Genomic DNA, 21,546 nt, shown 5'->3' with positions numbered 1-21,546 from the left:
AAATATATTACAAAAGAAGTGTATTTTAAAATTATATACTCAACAACATATTACACCTGTGGAAAGTTAACATTCAGAATTCTTGTCTATCATCGTGGTTGACCTAAAATAAATTTTAAATATCTGAATAGTATAAGATAGCTTATTTATTACTGAAATTTTTACTTACCATTTCAATGCACAGGTGTCTTAAATATGATAAAAGCAAATTCTAACTTAGAATAGTTTTGTATCTATTTTACTTTAGACAAAACAAAATCTTCCCTTTGTCTTTCAGGTGGTTCATTCGAAACTATACTATATTCTTTCTAGTAAAAGAATTCACTCAAAATAGTTTATTTGGCAAACTGCCCCCACTATCACTGAGATTTTTTTATTGGCTCCATTTTTATTTGTTTTCTAATAAACTGCTTCTAATTATGAGAACTGAATTACCTGGATCTGACTTCGAAATCTCAGGTCCCAACTTTCCATCTGGGCCTAAACAACGGAGACTAAGACTACTTTAATACATGAAATTAATCCTGACTAGACAGGACATCATTTCTAAGAAACACACCCACTTTACAGATGAGAACAACTTAAATCTGGTCTTCCACTTATATCATTTGAAAACTCTAGACTTCTAACCCAATCTGTTATTAAATTTAGGTCAATGACTATTTCTCTTGTGAGCAGCTAGTCAAAAAACCCAAATTACATGTCTCATGTTCAATAACTGAATACTATTTTTATCTCTGGTGTTTTACTATGAGGTAATACAGAATACAGAAAATGCTCTTTACATGTTTCAGACTACCCATACCAATTTGCCCAGAGACAAACATTAAGAGATATTTATTGAATTAATAACGAGCTCTCTCCTATACAAGATCTGTGTTAGGCGGAAGATATAAAAGATAAAAACAATAGTCCTTGATCCCTGATTTCCTAGAATTCACATTCGAGCTTGGGACAAAGGTATGATGAAAAATTATTCAGATGAGTGGCAGAACAGGCAAATGCACGAAGCACTCCAGACAATAGGAAGGATTAGCTCTGCTAAGGGAGCAGACAGGGTCAAAGGATTCAGAAGACATTTAGCATTAATTTAGGAGGGCATTTGATTTCATGGACTAAAAACCCCTGAAATGATATGTTAGCTTTTAAAAGTCCCTATTCAAGAACAAGATGTGCTCTGGCCATAAACAGGAGATTTATTCCTTCATTCTCTCTTCTCCAATATCTATAAACCAACCATCAGAAGAATCCTAGCCACAATGAGATTTAACTTACTGGTTAAAAACTGAATAAACCAAGAAGATAATAAGTAAATCATGTTTCTTACACAGGACAGCAAAAATCTAGCCTCACAGTAAAAATATGTATTAAAAAGACTTAGAAATAAAACGAACTTAAAATAAAATTTGTTGAAAGGAAAATGATAACAGGGTCAAGAAACTAAAGAAACTAACATATTTACAACTTCTCTCAAAGAGACATAAGCAACTACTCTTTCTACACAAAGCAGAATTTTTTTTATTTGTGTATTTATTTTAAAGAAGTATTCCTTGTAAATGGTTTGTGTTTTTTTGAGGGACAAAGGAAAGCAGACCACAGAAATAAATAGTTCGGTAACCGTTTAAGTGAGACCACAGTTAAGGAAAAAAATAGAAAAAGAAAAACAAAACCCAGATCCCAAAGCACTGGCTGATCTCATTAGCTCTGCTTAAGAAACTTTATAGATGTGACTTCAGTCCTGGATTACACGTCTATATTTAGTTTATGCCTAATATGGATAAAGTCCCGAACTAACAGCCATTTCCTCTCTCCACAAAAAGAAACTTCCTTGCTTTTTTTCTATCAACAATGCAAAGATTAGTGTAGGCTCCTCTGAAGGGAGAGGTTAAGAAAAACACACATACACTGAAAAATATTAAAAATTTAGTATGTTCTTTTTGTTAAACTTGGATCGGTTTGACACTTCTAAATTGGTAAATAATCCTGAAATCAAATATGTGATGTTCAAGTTAAATTCTTTTACAAGTCTATAAATAACTCCTTTAAAGTCCTTTACAAAATACTAATTAACCAAGCCCCAAAAATGCACAGAAATGAGGTAATGGAAATTTCACAGTTTCCTTTCAAATTTAACCGACAGAACTGAAAGCAACCAAACTCATTTAATGAACCAACTAGGCTGGCTCACTGTTTGTGTTTTAGAAATATCCTTAAATAGTCTCATAATTTTTTTATTTTTTATTTTTCAGAGTGACTGAAAACAGCAAATAGTGAAAACAAAATTCTGGTAGGTAAAAAATTCAAGTTTCAAATAGAGAAAAAGAACATAAATAAAAAAGCTGAGTGGTTAAGAATTAGGCTCCAGATCACAAAAACCTTGGTACAAATCCCAGTATTGCTACTTACTAGCCCTGCAACCACACGCAAACAATGACCTCTCTAGGCCTCATGTGTAAAATAGTATTAATAGCACCTATTTCAGAGTTTATATGAGGATTAAATAGCTAACATATGTAAAGGGCTTGGCATACTTTGCCTGGACCACAGTGAACACTCAATACTATCTATTTAATTTATGGTTATTATTCTGACATTATCAGAAAAACAAACACCTACTTTTCATTTTTATGTATCAGTGTATTCTATCTTATATAGGAATAAATTAAGTAGTTTCAAGAAACTTACAACATTATTATAAAAGAAAGAATTTTAAAGATGATCATTTATGATCATCTATCGATTACAGCCATGCTAAATTTCTAAAGTTTTATCATCATCCCACTGTGGGATAAGGTAAAAAAAAAAAAAAAAAAAAAAAAAAAAAAAAAATTAAAAATTACAATAATCTTAGAATCTAGAAATAAATGAGGAATTAGGAAACCTGAACTCTTTCGACCCTTACCCCTTAAAATTAGTAAGTATAAAACCTGTATACAGACACTAATTCAATTTCTTTTGCTACAAATTAAATAGAAAGAACCTAATCTCTCCTGTATTTCCTCTGCATATCCCCTAAAGAAAGCATTAGATAAATGCCAGGTGATATATATGACCAGTTCAACTTTATAAGCGAAGAGCATAAAAAGCAAGGAATAGTGAAATTTAGTTAACAGAGGGAGCTAACAAAATATATATATGGAAAAATTCATAATTCAAAAGAACTTCTGTAGAACCACTAGATCCTATATGCCATAGATCATTCTATACTTCTTTTGTGCTCTCACAAAAAAGAAAGAGAAAAAAATATTCTTACTAATAATGGACTCTCAGCTTTAGCTACAAGTCCAGAAAGAGCTGCTGAGGCAGATGGTCTAAGATGGCAGAGTCCAATCTGACTGTCCTTTAGTTATCTATTACCTAGTATGTGTCAACTGGATCATGGTTCACTGAAGTTAATTCAGGAATAAATTTAAGTCTAATCTTAAACTGTTTTTGCACTAAGCCTGCCGTTCTGGTAAAGAATGGAAAGTTCCCCCACCTGTTCGTAGTGGCAGCCTGGCAAGATGCTTCTCTTAGTAGTATCTCGGAGATCGAAACCACATATATTGAATATATAACTAACCATGGGCCAATACGGTCTTAACTCAGCATTTCAAAAGGCCCATGGACTAAGAAGAAAATGCTTACTATGTGTCAAACACTAAGTGTTTTTCTTACATTAACATCTTTCATCTTTACAAAAGCCCAAGGCAGATACTATTACCCCAGTGGAGACACTAAGGCAGCTAGCGAAAGGTAGTACCTCGACTAAAACACTGACTCCACAGACCATGCTCTAAACCACTACGCTATGACAACAACGTAACACTAAGATCCACTCTTTCAAACACAGCTCAATTGACTACTTGAAATATTGATTCTAACCATCTTCAACTCTGAAATAGACTATTTAGTGCTACACAGAGAATAAAAATGATACTTCAAGTCAACAATCATCCCCTGGTTCTGACTTTGGAATCTCAGATCTCGAAAAGATACAGAAAGTACCTTTACAAACAATACCAAGACAACACTATAATCTAGCACTATAATCGTCCTGGCTGGACGATGAATGCCACTCTTCATCTCAGTGGCTGAGACGCACACTCCGGGCCAGAACACAGTCGTGGACTCTTCCTTCAATCGTTTCCATTTCGCAAGGAAAAAATAAATAAATCTGTTCATTTCGATCTAAAATAAGAGTCATTTTGAGGCACTAAATCAAAACGGCAAATATGAACTGAACCCAGTGACCTGCATCGCCCTTTCAGCCTAGTCTCTGGTTTCTTGTATAAATAGCTCTGTGAATTTAATTGATTTTCCCCAGTCATACCATATTTTACTTCTTTTCACACCACCTTCCTCTGGAATCAACACTGTGCAAGAAAAAAAAAGGCGGGGCGGGGGGGCTTCTGTATACTCTTTCAGCAAACAGTTTATTGAATAATCAAATACATTAATACACGTCATGCAGTTAACATAGTGCCTGGCACATAGCGAGCACCCCATAAATGTTTATATTATTTCCATTAAGTATAAAATACTCTTCTATATATTTCTTCTATCTCTTGCATTTGGGAAACGCAACAAAAAAATAAGTCAGTGGGAATCAGCATCAATTCTAAACATACACGAACCAGATTTTCCTAGCAGTGAAAAAGGCCTCCGATCAGTGAATTATGACGACTCGTGGGAAACATCTTCCCCTCTAACATGATGGTGTATACTGTTCCTTCCAACATCATAGCTCTTATGGCTCACATTAAAAAAAAAAAAATGCCTTTCCTTGACATAAATCCCCTTCAGCTACCAACGCGTCTCTCCGAACAAGCCAAGTTTCCTCACAGAGTTGGCTTTACATGTTGAATCTACTCTTACTTTCCTATTCACTCTTCCACCCACTCTGTTATGGCTTCCCCAGCACCACTTCCCCAAAGCTGTTACTAGTAAGGTTATCAATGACTTCCAGGCTGATAAATCAAATGCTCTCCTTACCGGACACAACTGGCCACTCCTTAAAACCCTCTTCCAGATCCTTTGGTACCTCATTCTCGGCGTTTTCCTCTTCCCACTACTGCTCTATTGCAATTCTTCCCTGTTCCCTTTTTCCAGTTTCTTAAGTCCCTAAAAGTATTTCCTCAGAATTTGGTCCTAGGCATTTCCCTACTCTTTACTCATCCACGGAATGATCTCACACATTTAAGAAACACATAAATATCACACACACACACACACACACACACACACACACACACACACACACACTTGACATCTCAGTCATCTCAAACTCAAGTCAAAAACTGAATACTGTCTGCTCCCTCTCCATATCAATAAAAGGCACCTTTATCAACCAGTGCTTCTAACTGGAAACCCATGTCAATCTCACACTTCTCTTACACAATTCCTTCTTCAATATCTTCCTGACTCCACCTCAAAAATTTATCTCAAATCCATTCTCTTCTCTCTATCATCACTCTAATTCAAGCCACCATCATCTTTCCTGACTTCAATGGCTTCCAACTGGTCTTCCTTGCTTCTGCTCTTGCCTCTCTTCACGTTTCAGAGTGGCCAGACGATTCACCTTAAAAATGCAAATAGAACCATAACATTCCCTTGCTTATTTACACCTTTTGAGAACTACTCTTTTTACTAAAGGCAAAATTCACGATGTACAAGGACCTCCATGATGTGGCCCATCTATTCCCTACTCTACATCTCATTTTTCTTCTCTCTATTCCAGGCGCACTCTCAACTTGAATTTATGTCCAGCTTTTACCTATGCTGAGTCCTCCAGCCTGGAAGGCTCTATCCCTCATTCTCCTAATTACTATTCATCCTACATGCCATTTCTCAGAGAAGTCCCCACTGAGTTTCCATCTAAATTGAGTTTCCTGTCATTCTTTCTCAAGACATCCTGTTCCTGTGTCCTTAATGTAAGTACATACTGTCTTTGTGTATTTCTGTAATATAGCTTCTCCCACTAAACAATAAATAGGTTCGATGAGGTCTTAACACATTTAAATTTGTGTCAAAAACTAAACTTCTGATCTCCTCATCAAAAACAGCTCTCCCTAGCCTTCCCATCTCAATGGTAATTCCATCATTCTAGTTATTAGGAACAAAAATCTCAGAATCATCTTCGATTCCTCTCTCTCACATTTTACATCCAATCCATCAGGAAATCCTTTTATCTCCACCTTAGAAATCGATCCAGAAACAGGCTACTTTTCACCTTAGTCCCAAGTCACCATCATCTCTTGCCTAAATTACTAAATGATCTCCTAGTCTCCCTGCTTCTGCCCTTGCCTTCCTATATAGATGCTATTCTCTGCATGGCCACCAGAATGTCCTGTTAAAGAGAAAATAACGCCCCCTATCATTCTCTATACTCCTTACCTTACTTCGTTTTTCTTCATAGCATTTATCACTTAGTAGACATATGTTTATCGTTAGCCTCCCCCAACTAAACATAAATGCTACAGTGATTATTGATGTATCCACGCCACCAGACCAGTGTCTCAACATTTGTTAAATTACTGCAGGAAAGAATATTATTCTGGCAGACAGAAATTGGAGGCAGAGGGAGAGGTTGAAGAAGCCAAAAATATTTCAGATGAAGAAACACGAGCAAAAATCTTCCCTGAAGGCAGAGAAGTACAGGGCATGTTCAGGACGAATCCTGCTAGATTATGAGGTAAATCTGCTGCTACAGTGGGAAGTAAGACTAGAAACACAAATTGAGATGCTCTGAAAGACTCCGAATTCCAGATCAAGGAGTTTGTAACTAATAAACAACCAGAGAAAGTAGGATCCATTTAAGATTTGAGACAAGAAGTAACAGTTTTACTTTAGATAGATTAAAATGATAGCATATAACACAATTATTGAGTAAAAGGATGAAAGTTTCTTTGAACAATTGCTACTATATCATACTTAGTAGATTCAGTAAACAAACTACCTTTCATCTGTTAGCATACATAAACATTGCCCTCATTTCTAAGTCAAAAATCTCATTTAGGTTGCCACATAAATCGATTCTTAAAGTCTTACAACAATTAGATTTTTAAAAAGCATATGGGACAAAAAGTCACTGTATTCTATAGAAAAAGCTATCATATACCATGGCTTATCTTCTCTCCTGACTGTCCACTAGGCTATTGTGAGGTCCCTGAAGACAGGGACCTGTTCTTAGTCCTTTCTCTCTGCAGCACTCAGTGTCTAGAAAGTATTCAACTGTTTGTTTCTATCATGATCCCTATACTATTCAAGGCAAAAATTGTGTCTTATATCCTCCAACTATAAAATGGGCATATCTTACCTACTACAAAGATAATTCAAGGGGAAAATTAACACTAAAAAAATTAATTTAAATTTTCAGAACATATTTCTCCTAAAGAGCACAAAGGGAGGGTGTAACTTCAAACCATTTAAAGATACTATGAACAATTTTAAGTGTTGGCAGATTTCACAACATAAAAGCTTGTTTTCCTCCAGCAAAGATCAAACAGGGTAAATGTTCTTTTAGTGCCTTTCAAAAAGATAAATCCAGATACAATCTGAATTTCTTTGATGAAACTTAAATTTTCTTTATGAAAACCAACTCACTAAATACATGTATCACATTAAAGTGGACTTCTGTTTTTCATTTATCCAAGTATTCTGCTGTCATGAGGAACATTAAATATTACACATAAATTCTCATCAATAATTCACGAAAGTTTATTTAAAAAAAGACAGGGACATATGACGAAATAGTAACATCAGCCACCTTTCTAGAAGGAAGGATCAGTGATTTTTATTTGTGTTTTTCGGTTTTCTAAGTTGTCTACAGTAAATGTGTAGTTTTTTTTTTATAAATGAAAAAAATATTTTTAAAAGAGCATCATACATACAAATGACTATACTAGAAAGCAGAAAGAAAATTACCTCTCGAATTTGGAGGTTAGCTATTACTTATGGTAAGCTTTTTTTTCAAGTATATTCGCAATCAACAGTCCTGCTGACAATTATAAATGTTAAAAATAACATCTAAGATATTGATGGCTAACAATACTTTTGACATGATTTAATTAAGAATCAATAAGCCCTAAACATTTCTTAATCAAAATTTTAGATTCCTGTGTAACCTAAGATACGCTATAACATAGAACATCGAGTAATATAAAACTTCACACTCTTCATAAGTTTATGTCTTTGAAAACTTTCCGTTCAATCTTGGGTATATTCAAGGCCAAAATTTCATTTACGTCTAACCACCTTCTTTTTCTCTTGATTAGTCTATGCAGTCCAGTCTCGTGGCTACCACTCTTCCACTTTCCTAAGTGGCACAACAAGCTAATTTGGTTGTCTTTACTTTTTAATGAACTTCGCCCCAATAATCTACCACCTGGTTTCCACATCCACAATAAAGTAACTGGTTGTTAAAGGAGGAAAACATGCATAGAACTTACATACCCTTAAAAGTTCTTAATTACTGCAGCCTTCATCTAATTGTTTGATGTTGGATTCTCCAATATTTGCTCAGATTCTCTTTTTTTCTTCTCTCATGCATACCAATAAATAGCTATGCTACATGGTGGTAAATTTCAATACTTCAGTTACAGATGATTGACATTTTCACAATTGTATTATAACGAAAACTAAATGCTTTTCATAATAATGAATTATTTCACATGTAAAGTTGAAAATAACAATTTTATTACAAAAAAAGGGGAAGAAAACCTGTTTTTCTCCTTGCTTACAATCGCACTATATTCAGCTTTAAGAAAAGCAGGGGGTCGGGGGGTATCTATGCAACACAACGTATGCATGATGAACCTAACCCTGGTTTTAATATTGTTACGTCTTCAAAATATCTACGTTAATACTTAAGATGCTCCTAGCCCATCTTTGGTATAACTGTCAAATATAGTCTTATTGATCTACAGTAAGTTGTTATTTTAATAAATTTAGACTAATACAGTCTCTTGGTTTTATATTTTAAATAAAAGAAAATGACAGAAACCAAATAAGGCTAATTGATATTCCTTGTAGCAATACTTGGTACTGAGCACTGAGGGATAAAAGCCAAGTCTCAAAAAGACAACAGGATTAAAAGTTCCAAGAGAATTCACAAACTGATGCCCTGAATTAAATTTAGATTTCTGTTTAATCATACTTGGATGGTTTGTAATCATGACTTAAATGTTATTTTCATCAGAAACTCCCTTTCCATTCTGTACTACAGCCTCTTAAATGGGCAAACCCATCTTAACTTACTCCCTTACTTGACTGAAATCTTAATTCAAGTCTTAATCACACTTCCCATCCTGCCTAACACATTTCCCTTTTATGGATGGACTCACTAATTCCCCATTCAGGAGACACCAGAACACTGAGAAACAGGAAGTGGGAAAGTCTTGCTCATCACCCTTTAACTGGTTTCTAGGCACCTCTGTAAGCATCCTTCAAAACCAAATGTGACTTTTAGTGACAGTCAGGTCCTCCTCTTTGCCTCTATTATTATTCATAATGTGTTAGGCTTCTCATGTGTTCAGTCCCCTTGGCTCAGAAGTCTGTTTCTTCCTCATTTGGGGTTCCTTTCTCTTAGATTTTTACATTTAACCAAAATTATCACATTGCCCTTTGCCAAGAGTAGCATCGTTAGATCTTCAGGAACAGCTCAGACAAAACAGAGCAATAGAGTTCCCACTAACCTTATGTTTTCACCTTCATTTCTGTCTCCTGAATTTTCCCCTCTGGAAACCTCAAAATAAATGGCAAAGCAATTACACCCAAGGTAACACTGTACGGATTGATGTTGAGTTAGTTTTTTGTTCAATTATCAAAACAAAGTTCTCAGCATCGTTTCCTATAGAAAATATATTTCATTTGTTCGTGTGTGTGTGTGTGTGTGTGTTTTAAAAAGGAGGTTAAAGCCTGCCCTTGACACAAAACATAAAGAACTCCCACTTTATGCTAGAAAAACAGCTGAGAGTTTACCCATCTGTATGATCCATTTGCACCTTCCCAAATGCCACTTGGAAGTTGTTGAATAGACGGCAGTTGAAAAAAATAGGGAAGTGCTGTTACAATAAACAAGGGTAGGAATATCGTATTAGCAAAAATCTAGGTTAGGTTTTAAAAGTCTCATCCTCAACTTTTAAATAACTTGTCTCCCTGGCCCTATGGATTTGAATCATTCCTGGTTCCTTCCACTTTCAAAATCAATCTACGTATTGTTTCTTGCATAAGGAATTTACAAAGGAGTATCACAACTAACATTCCCATTCTTGGCTATTCCTGATCCACTTATTTCTCCCACTTTTTCAAGGTAAAGTTCAAGCCTACTTCCATCTTTCCCCATATCTCGAGACCCAGCTTAATGTGAACCACACTTGACTCCTTAAGCATATACCATCTTGTATTGTTTTCTTTCCAATAAAATTTATAAACCTAAAGATAGGAAATATTTAATAATTTCTGGTATCTACCATAGTACTTAACTCAGTATTAGGCATTTAGTTTATGCCAGTAAATGCTTTAAAAGTCACAGATAATCATATAGAAGTGACTTTAATGATCATCTAGCCCAAACCTTTCTTCTATACCTTGCTTATATGAATTATGCTTGACAATCAGAATGCCAACATTTATATTCCTAGAATAATAATTCTTAACCTTTGGGCTATATAGGAATCTGCAGGGAATTAAAAGACTCATATAGACTATTTTATGTAATTTTAAGGATTTAGAGAATCCCCTGAATCTTACTACTGAAGCATACATTTAAGAATATACTATCGTCAACAACAAAAAAATAGGTGTTTATTGTGTACCAGGCACTATTTCTAATGCTTTGCATAGGGTGGAATATGGCTAGATCACATTTCCCAGCATTCCTTGCAGTTAGATGAAACCATGTGATTAAGTTCTCCCTGGTGGAATACGAAAGGAAGTGACAGGCAGAACTTGGTTGGGGCCCTTTAGAGAAATGTGCCTCCTCTATACTCTCCACCCCCCACTGGCCACAACCAAGACTTCTCTGCCGCCAGCTTTGACTACTCAGAGGGCTATACTCTGGGGACTGGTGAAAAAGGAGCTGGAAAGAGCCCTAATCCCTGTATAACTCTAAGAAGGAAAGCCACACCAACATCTAGGACACCTCAACTGAACTGCTAGGTGAGAAAGAAAATAAACTTCAATCTTATTTAAACCATTGTTTGGGGTGGATTATAACCGCAGCTTAGAACACCCTGATTAATCCACACAGATTACCAGTTAATCCCCTCAGTACCTCTATAAAATTATTATTATTATCCTGATATTAGAGTCAAAAAACTAAGATACTGAGAATTTATGAACTTGCCTGACACACTACTGGAAGCCAGATCCAAGCCAAGTAGTCTGGCTCCAGGGTCCAAGCACATTAAAAATCCTGTCAAATCACTCAAAAGAAATAGCTATTATTATGTGGTAAGTCACTTTGCACAAGATTTTTCTTTTTTTTTTGTTTACCCACAACCCCAATCCTAGCAGCTTAGTTACTGTTATCAACAGTGATTGCCCCAATTCAAAATGGCACACCAACGAGTTTAAATTCCAGCTAATAAAAGTGAAACCTGCAGAGAGACTCTTCCTAAACAAAGATCAGGAATATCATCGCAATATACCAAAGCTACTAGTGGGGGGTGGGGAAGGCAGCAGTGTCCGTAGAGTTGGGTTTATACAAGCAAAAGGAAAATTCAAAACTCCAGTCTCTTTTCAACTTCTCGTTTTGTGGTTCAACAGTTAATATTTACTTTTATCCAATACAGAAATCTTGGTTTCCAAATTCTGAACATAACCAAGAAGAAATATTGGTGGAAATTATGGTAAATACATGAAAATACTAGAAGTAATAAATAATGGAGGTGGGAAACAAGATGAGTAGATAAAACCACATGGAGTTTTGGAGACTGGAGTCTAGGCAAAGTTGAAAGGGCCAAGGTTTGAGACTCAGACCATCAGGATCTAAGTATAGTAGTTCCCGACTCCAAAGCACGGCAAACACACATTCATAGCAAATGGTCAGAAAGGAGGAAACAATCTCATTTCAACTATTTGGTACTCTCTTCTATTCCAGGCACTCAGAACAATATAGACTTTACCCTCAAGGAACTTACTGTCTATCTAGTAGGGGCAACTGTATAAATATGTACATACAAGATAACACACAATTAGCATTTATTTATATACTGTGTACTAGACACTTTTCTAAGCTTATTACTTGCCACATATATTAACTAATTTAATCCCACGAGGTTGGCTATTAATATTTCAACTGTGCAGATGAGGCACAGAGAGGTTTAAGTAATGTGTCTTGGAACACACAATTAGTTAAGTTGACAAATTGGATTACAGATCCAGGCAGCGGTCAGGTAAGACCTTATGCCCTTGCTAAAGGGTTTAAACTTCACCCTATTGTTGGTCATTCCCCACTGGGGCTGGTGTTACCAAAATATATACACCTACCAGGTCCCTCAGAATGGGAAACTGGGCATCCCCAACTGTTGTGGATGACTGTCTTTATAAGCTTCTTTTATTATTTGGAAATGTGTCCTATCCTCTCGGTGTTAGGGTAAACACACGAAAATGAACAAATGCTGTTATACAGGTGATGAGAAGTCACTGGGCTCATAGGCAAATTCCAAAAACAATATTCACAAAGAAAAAATTACAGCTTTGAGTCCAGTCACGCTAGTTGGGAAGGAAGGCCCTAGCGGATTTCCCTTAAATTTAAAGATACTTAAACAGGTAGGCTCAATATCTTTTCACTCCTGTGCTTGAAGTCTAGATAATAGTGTTCTACTACAAACAGATACCTTTTAGCAAAGTAAATAACACTGTTCAACACACCTCACTGGAGAACCCAGGCCTCTGTCCCCTCACTGCTTTCAAAATAACTATATTTATTAGGGTATTTCCCTCCCATTTGCATTTTCCACACATAGGTTTTCAGAAGAAATGAAAAATACTCTTTACCACAATTTATCTGGCACTTTTTTTGCCCTTTGAAACAACTACCCTAGTTTATATTGGTACAAATTTTTGCCAATACAGAGCAGCTGAAAACATTTCACCTCTTCACAAACTGAAAAATAAGTCTCAGAGAGAAAAAAAACAACTCACTCAAGAGTATAACCCAACCAGTGAGAAAAGAACTGTGACCCGAACTCTGGTTCTTTGCCACCAAGGCCCATGAGAAAGGCTTACAAGTGGTAAATAGGATGCTTTTAGCTGGTTCACAAACATTTTTCTATCATATATTTATAAGAAATAGAATCCTCATACCTAATTCATAGTTTCACAAGTATTAAGGCAAAGCTATGTTTTTTTAAAAAAAGAAGGTTGTATTTAGTAAATAGTAATACCCATCTAACACAAATATGAAAAACTGGGAAAGGGTATGCAAGTGACTCAAATCTGGGAAACAATGAGCCACACCCTTCCTAATTTAAGGGTTAATATAGTAAGCAGGGCATTAAGCATTGATCTCTTCCTAATTCATACACTTCATTTTTTCTTGTCTTATTGTTTTGGCTAGGACTGCCAGTACAATACTAAAAAGAAACTATTACTGATAGTATCCTTATCAGATTTTAAATTTATGCTCCTTCTGAAGTTTCACCAATTATCATGGGTTTTTTAGATTTTTAGTAGACATACTGTTTCTGAGCTTATGGAAATTCCTTTTTATCCCTAGCTCAGTAAAACATTTTGAATACAGATCTCTGACCCACCCTTAGCCCTTCTCCATGCTGCCTTCCCATCCTCTCCCTTTCCTTTTATTTCAGCTCCTTCCCACATTCCCTGCACCTCAGAGTAATATATCTGCCATCTGAAGTTAGTGAGACTCTTTGAAGATATTCTGGAGGTTCTACACCAGTCTCTTGCTTCAGTTCCCCAGACCAAAATGTTCCTGAAACAGATAACTGAAAGAAAATCCTAAAACAAGCACAGTTTTGATCACTCGCAGATTCGACCGCTCCATGTCTCAAAAACACCCTTCAATGTCTTCCCTTCTTGAAAATAAAAACTCAGGAAAAACAGAACAAAATTGTTCTGGATTTCTGTTAGCTTTCCAATTCAGAGCCCAGCTTTGAATGAGCCTGCTTAAAAGTAACTAAGAGAATCTCGAGAATTTTAAAGAAGTTTTGAGGGAGGCAGCTGGATCCAGATGTTAGTAACTTCTACTCTCCTTTGCTAAAACGGAAATTATTACAGAAAAAAAGGGACAGAGGTAGTCTTTGTAAGCAAATAAGGTACTTCCAGGATATAAAAACTGAAGAGACTAGAGGGGAAATCAACCCTTTAAGGCCCAAGCCAGTTATGAATTCTTTCCCTCGTCGCTTTTTTTTTTTTTTTTAACAAAAGGGCACACACAATCTTTCCCGAAGCAGCAACACGGAGGGGAGCAGCCAAAATGTTGCATCATGCAAAACACTCTGCACTTGAGAAACAAGAAAACCAGATGGTGGTAAAATACCTAAGACAAGAAAACCCAAGTTGGGAATCTCGGGCTTTTCCGGAAGCCCAGGAATGTCTGCTCCTTTTTTAAAAAAAAAAAAAAAAAAGTAAAACTGCATTAAAAATTAAAGTTACAGTTTCATACGAGCGGAGAGAGAAATGTTCTTTCGGAAACCTTTCAAAGAAGTTCAGTTCATCACCTCACCGCTGACTTGGAGGCTCCGGCTGGGACTCGGAGGGCGGAGAGGTGGGACGGAGGATCGGGGCGGGGGTGGGTGATAGGGGGTGATGGACCCACCCTCCGCCCGGTCCCGGGGAACTCCGGGGCCCGAGCGGGAGCGGCTCGTTCCACCCAGGCGCGGGACCACTGTCTGGCGTCCGCCGGAGCCCGCGCTGTTGGAGGAGGTGACCGCCACTCCGGAGTGCTGGCTTTCGGGGGTCCCGGTCCCACCCCTGCTCCCTAGACAGGCCTCGGCGACAGGAAGGCGCGGGTTGGCCCGAGACAATGGGTCGGGGGCGCAGGAGCAGCGCTTCCCTCCGCCCCGGGTGCGGGGCGCCGCGCGGGGGCGCAGGAGCCGAGGAGCACCCAGGGACGCCGCCCCGGGCAGCCGGGCAGGCGCCGGGGACTAAGCCGGGCGGGACGGCGGCGAGCGCTCACCTTGACGAAGAGCTCGATGATGGGCTCTTTGTCCTCCTCCTTCAGCCCGTTCAGCGGCATCGACAACGCCATGGCCGGCTCGGCTAGGCTCTACAACCGGTGGTAGCGGCGGCTGCTTCTGCTCCGGGGCTGCTCTGCTGTGGGCTCCCGCTGCGCTGCGCTGCGCCTCCCCGGACAGTCCCAGCGTCGAGCTCGCCTCGGCGTCGGCCGCTCAGCACCACCCCACGCCTCGCGCGCGACTCCGAGGCGGCTGCAGCCCGAGCCGCTTCAAGCCGCGGGGCGGGGCCCGGGGGCGGGGGCCCGGGGGCGGGGCGGGGGCGGGGCCCGGGGCCGGGACCTCGTTGGGGGCGGGGCCAAGGCCGGCGTCCCTTAACTCTAGAGAGGAAACCCGACAGCCCGACCTCGCGGGGCGGGGGTGGGGGGGCGAGGCCTCGGGCAGGGGCGGAGGACAGACCACCTGGAGGCAGCTCAGGGGGCGTGACCCAGGCCCTGGGACGAGGCCTTGACGCGGACAGAGGGAGGACTCGGAGCCACGACTCCCGAGGGCGCGGGAGGGAACATTCCCCCGGGGGCCGGAGCCTGACACCGCCTCCCGCGGCAGCGCGGGCGCGGCCACGCAGCTGCTGCTGGCGCTGCACCAGGTGACCTCATGCCTTCAGCGGGCCTGGAGAGGCGAGAAGGCGCCTTCTGACCTCTCCCCAGCTGCAGCCCCCAGGATTCATCGCCCTTTACTGAAGTTTCTTCCCCGACTCTGTTAGACGCAGCTGCCTTTTCCGGAACAACTTTTTGGAACGTTTTCATCCCCTTAGAAACACATTGTTTTCCCTCCTCTGATGTCTTCGTTTTTCCCTTTGACTTTCTTTCTATTTTGGAAGCTAGCGTATTAACATATTTATGAGGCCCTACTGTGTTCCCAGCTGGAGTGATAAACAGTAGGGACAAGATCCCTCTGCTCCTAGAGCCTAGTCTTGAACTGCAACCTCATTGTCTGCAGGTCATGGGACTCCCAAACTACTGTCAATGTTCCTCCTGCCCGGACCAATTTGCTTCCCCCATTCACCTGACACACTTGAGTGTGCATCAGATTCACCTGGGTGGGACACCCAGACCTGCTTCATCCAATTCTCCGATTCTCCTCGAGAGAAAGGAGAAATGCACATTTTAACAACACCAGGACAATTTTGATGTAGGGGTCCTCAAACCAGAAAAACTGCACTGAGAACAGGGGCCGTGGTTCTTTGAGCCAAGAACCTGGTACACCATGTCCCGGTTTGCTGTTGCGTGCCTAGGCACGTGTCACCCCCTCTGGAAACAGTTATTTGTTCCCTCTTCTGATTTTCTTTAATACTTGCCTCAGCTTCTCCCACTTCCTGCGTTAGGTTGAATGGTTCCTGGGAAGGCCAAATGTAGGAGTTTGTCTCCATATCCTCACTTAGCAGTAAGTTTCATGGATGATTTAATGTTTGAAAAATTAAACGTATGCATAAGAATCAGTGAAACCTGCAGTTTCTTTCTCTCCCAGACCAATGCAAATTGCTCACATATTGTCGTAGGGACTCTGATAAAGAGACAGTGGGCCCCAGAGGTTAGGAACATATGTTCTGGATAAATTATCCTGAAATTTCCGGGGCCTCTAAACCCTTAAGCCTCAGTTTCATTATCTAGAAGGAGAGTAAGAGGGGGGGGGGGCAATTACTGGAACTTGCCTTACCACTGTCCTGTTCAGTCAGTGATGGCTGTTATCACTGTATTGGGCCCTGTACTATCCCTGTTTACCCCTACAGGCTGGGATGATATATTGAACTCCCTCCATGACCAGCTTGTTTGTTGAAAAAGAAAATAACACCAGGAGTCTGTCCCCTAAATGGGGATGTGAGCAAAAACAAACTGAGTGCTCGGCTGGACTCTGAACCCAGTGTTAGTTTTTCATGGAATCACAAGGTATACCAAAGTTCCCTTCCAGACTCCCCCTTCCCCCATGCCTGAAAAGGAACCAAAAAGGTGAACCATGTCAAAGGAGATCCAAGAAGATCCAGATCTAAAAGATCAAATGGAATCTCAAAGAAAACCCTGAGGCAAAGTACCATTTCAAGGTTGTTTTCGGATGTCTGCCTGAGGGCTTATGAAAATTCAGTTGGAATCAGGGAATATTGACTGAGGTATCTGCTGCAGGCCCCAACACTGGCCTCACAGCACAAGAATATAAAGGTAACCAGGGCCTAAAAGACTGAGCAGACCAGGGATGTTTAAGCCTCATTGACTAAACCCAGATCTTAATTGGGAGAAAGCTGGCAGGAATTGTCCTCCACGGAGCCCTGAGGTAGTGATGATGATCTCCCAGGCTCAGATACAGAGCCTCTGTTTAGAAACCTGGTCAGTCACTCTCACCAGCATTTTCCAATTTCTACTCCCGTGGAGGGTGGAGCTGGTCTGCGGAAGAGGATAGAGGGAGACAATGTTTATTCAGGAAAGGGTTCCATAATTACATAGCCTTCAAGTCTCATCTTCAGCCTTCAAAAAGCATGCATGTTTTGCATTCTATACGCATGTTTTTTTCAACAGCCCACACTAATCTTGAAGATGGGTGGAGATGCGTTCTCCTCCCTCCCCAACACACACACCCTTCTGACCTCATCTCTCCTTACTCTCCCCTTTGCTCTTCACCCCAGCCAGCCAAGTGGCCTCATTGCTATTCCCTGAACATGCCAAACACACCCTTGCCTCAGGGCCTTTGCACTTGCTATTCTTTCTCCATAGAACATTCTTTCCCCAGAATTCCTGCAATTTCCACTCTCTTGCCTGTTTCTGATTTGCTCAAATGCCACCTTTTCAGAGAACTCTCCCCAAATGCCATCCTATTCATCATTACAAGCTGTTCTAGCTCATTCCGCCCTCCACTTTCTCTCTATAACACTTACCACCCTCTGACATATATTTTACTTATTTATTTGCATATTGTCCTCTATGCATATTTGCACATAGAACATACACTCCGTGAGGGCATGGATTGTTTTTTTCTCAATTGGTACAGTTATTTAAAATATAGACGAATGCTGCTATGTATAAGTGTTGTTGTGGTTGTATGCTGGCTTCCATAAAACATAACTAATCATAAGGAGCTCTTCGCCAAAGATACTCTAGACAGAAGAAAAAGGTAAATAGAAATGACTGACGAGACAGTGCCACTGCAGGCGTAATTCCCTTATATAATTAATACTTGCTAGAAAATGGCATTTGACATTATTTACAATTATACTAACATTCATGGAGGTTGACTATCACAGGTAGAAGGGCATACTATGGCCACAAAACATCTTTCACACTCTCCAAATAGTTTTATATTTTAGTTTTGAAGGTCAGTTATCAGAGCCAAAAGTGTTCTTAACCAGTAGAAGTTTTATGTCCATTCAAAGAGTCTCTATGTCTTTCTTGGCCTAGATATTTGCAGATTGATTTTAGAGTAGAAATTGTAACCAGGTTCTTCATATTATGCAGTCACATGTGATGCCCAATCTTTATACGCTGTCCAATTTCTTTAAGATAAGTGGAGTGACTCGCAACAGGACCATGTATGCTCTGTATGCAGGAGATCACATCCTCAAGCATCTTCTGTTTCATCTCCTCGGGGTCCCCCTTCCATGCATCACGGCTCTGCTGCTACCTACACTCCAGGGATCTTGTCTGATTTTGTTTTGGGCTAATATTCCCAGCTCATAGAACAGCTCATGATATACAATAAAAAGTTATGGAATGAATGGATGTGCCATGTTAATGCTCTGATTTCCTGTACCCCTGGCATACCTTTTGTGGGGGTGTCCTGCTCACCCAATCTGAGAAGCCAGGTGGTTTGTGTTTGTTTATAATTGCTTCTTCATCAGGGGAGGATTTATGGAGACACCAGCTTGTCCTTTGGAAAAACCTGTCTTTTTGTGAGACCTGGCTTTTATCCCTCTGTAGTGCTGCTGGCTGACTGTCTCCACCCCATTTTGTGCAGTTAAGGCAGTAGAGTGAAGTGCCCTGCATATGGACTCTGGGGTCAGACAACCAGGGTTCCACTTCTGACTCTGTCATTCGCTAGCTCAGCTAACTCAGATAACTTGTTTAACTTCCCCCATGCTTTAGTTTCTCCTCTGTAAAATGGGGTTAAAAAATAGTACCTATTTTTTAGTATTTAACAGGATCGTTGTTAAGTAAATCTATGTTAAGTGCTTGGAACTGTGCCTGGCACATGATAAGTGCTCTGTAGGGACTAGCTGTTGCTACTAGTTTTTAACAAAAAGAATTTATTAACAGAACATCCATGGGCATAGCATCTACTGGGCCGGCTGTCTTCAACAATCGTTGCAAGGAAAAACAACTGGGCATCTGTTACCAACAATAAGAAACCTCATGAAAGTGATTAAAGTTAATATGGTTTCTAGAAATCAGTGCCTTTCTATGAAGCCCCACCAGTTCAAAACTATAATGGAAGAAACGTCCTCATTTATTAAAAGCAACCAAAAATATAAACATATCTGACGAATAGGAAAGCATCTTAATAATATGTGCAAGTTTCACTTGAAAAAATGTTAATGCTTTTGAGAAATATATATGTATATGACAGAATATACATACTCTCAAAAAATGTTAAAAATGCTTAAATAAATGGAGAGGCATAATCTATTCTTGATAGAGAGACTCAAACTCATTTGATTAGGCCTTTCTATATTCTTTCATTATATAATTTAAGGTAATACCCCTATATTATTTCACATGCCTGTATATCACATTTGTATTCCTGGATATCATCTTTTCATACTATATATTACATACGCACTTCTCTCTGGCAGGAAACACGAGAAATTGGTAACAGTATTTACCCACAGAGAGGGTACCTGGGTCACTGGGCACAGAGGTGTACATTTGTTTACTATATTATACTGGTTTTTTTAACTCTAAGATATTGTCCTATAAATATATACTACCTATCCAAAATTGATTTTAAAAAGAAAAAACACACACACACAGTTGAAAGAGCATTCTAATGTACGATTAAACCTAAACTTTTGGATAGTCACCTTTCCAGTTCTGCAGGAGGGAGCTATGTGATCTCAGGCAGGGCTTATCCTCTCTGCCATCTTGGTTTCCTGCCTTGTCATACAATTGGGTGGGAGCCTAAAAACCCATGTCTCCTTGCTTTGCATCTCATTCTTTTCCACTGCATCCAGCTGCATCCCTTCAAGGACTGGTCTTGAGGATGGTGACCCAGCCTCTGCTCCTGGTCCTTCTCTCTCTCTCTCTCTCTCTCTCTCTCTCTCTCTCTCTCTCTCTCTCTCTCTCTCTCTCTCTCTCTCTCTCACACACACACACACACACACACACACACACACACAGAATATTAAAACCATTTGGACACAGTGCAGATCTATTCCCCAGGGAGCAGAAACCCTACCCTCAGCCCCTCTCTGCCCTGCTCGCCTGGAGACTGTCTCATCTCGAGAAAGTTACAGGTTTCATTTTGTCACTTGGAAGCTGCTGCCGCCAGGAAGGGAACCCGAGTTGACTTGGAGCCAGGGCCTTAATTGGATTGGATCACTGTGGAGGCCATTAGTCTCTTGCTGCAGCCAGGCAGAGAAGAACCACATCCTCCCCCACCCCAACCCCCACTTACACACACCCCAGCCAAGATCTTCAGCGGCCTACCACCCAAATAAAGTACTGTATTAAGTTTCCAATTATTATTATTATTATTATTATTATTATTCCTTCTATTTGAATACTTTTTGCTGTTTCTAGACACTAGCAAATATTATAAGTATTATGCGTCATTTCATTTGATCTCTTTATTCACTCAGGCTACAAATTTTTATTGAGGTCCTACTATGTGCCAACCACTATTCCAGCCTCAGGGCAGGCAGCGTCTTGGCTTTCACGAAGATTGCTTCTATTTGGAAAGACAGACAACAAATCAATACCCAGGCCAATATGCCTGTCGGAAAGTAATAAGAGCTATGAAGAAGAATAAAGCAGAGTAAGGGGATGGAGAGGGATGTTGGGGGCAGGGAGAAGGAACAACCTCTCTCATAAGATGACATTTGTGTAAAGACCTGAAGGAAGTGAGTACGATATCTGGGCAAATAGTGCTCTAGGCAGAGGGAACAGTAAGTGCAAAGGCACTGAGGCAGAAATGTTCTGGGTGTGTTAGAGGAACCATAAAAGAGGCAGACGAGAAATCGAAAATGTGGACAGTTTGGTGACTTATTTGCTGAAACCTCCTGCCAACAATCCAGTGGCTCTTGTCCACTTCTCTGCCTAGTGAACACTGAAGAGTAGCAGAGGGTTTAGAAAAACCTCTTTAGCCAGATAACAGAAATTTTCCTATGATGGTAAATAACCCATTCTCAAAAGAAAAAAGATGATGTTTAGGAGGATATTATCCATAA

General features: G+C 39.8%; 1 protein-coding gene across 1 annotated transcript in view; it reads right to left on the bottom strand.

Annotated features, from left to right (window-relative positions):
* Positions 1-15,367, bottom strand: part of CLIC4 (chloride intracellular channel 4) — a 58,230-nt gene extending 42,863 nt beyond the window's left edge. Inside the window, exon 1 of the mRNA XM_016124582.2 lies at positions 15,125-15,367. Coding sequence (XP_015980068.1) covers positions 15,125-15,196 — 72 coding nt within the window. The 5' untranslated portion in view covers positions 15,197-15,367. The remainder of the gene's footprint in view (positions 1-15,124) is intronic.
* Between the last annotated feature and the right edge of the window lie 6,179 nt (positions 15,368-21,546).

The sequence above is a fragment of the Rousettus aegyptiacus genome, unplaced genomic scaffold, assembly GCF_014176215.1.
Source record: "Rousettus aegyptiacus isolate mRouAeg1 unplaced genomic scaffold, mRouAeg1.p scaffold_m13_p_1, whole genome shotgun sequence".
NCBI classification, from domain to species: domain Eukaryota; kingdom Metazoa; phylum Chordata; class Mammalia; order Chiroptera; family Pteropodidae; genus Rousettus; species Rousettus aegyptiacus.
The sequence above is the reverse complement of the archived record's forward strand: the minus strand, read 5'-3'. Positions and strand labels throughout refer to the sequence as shown.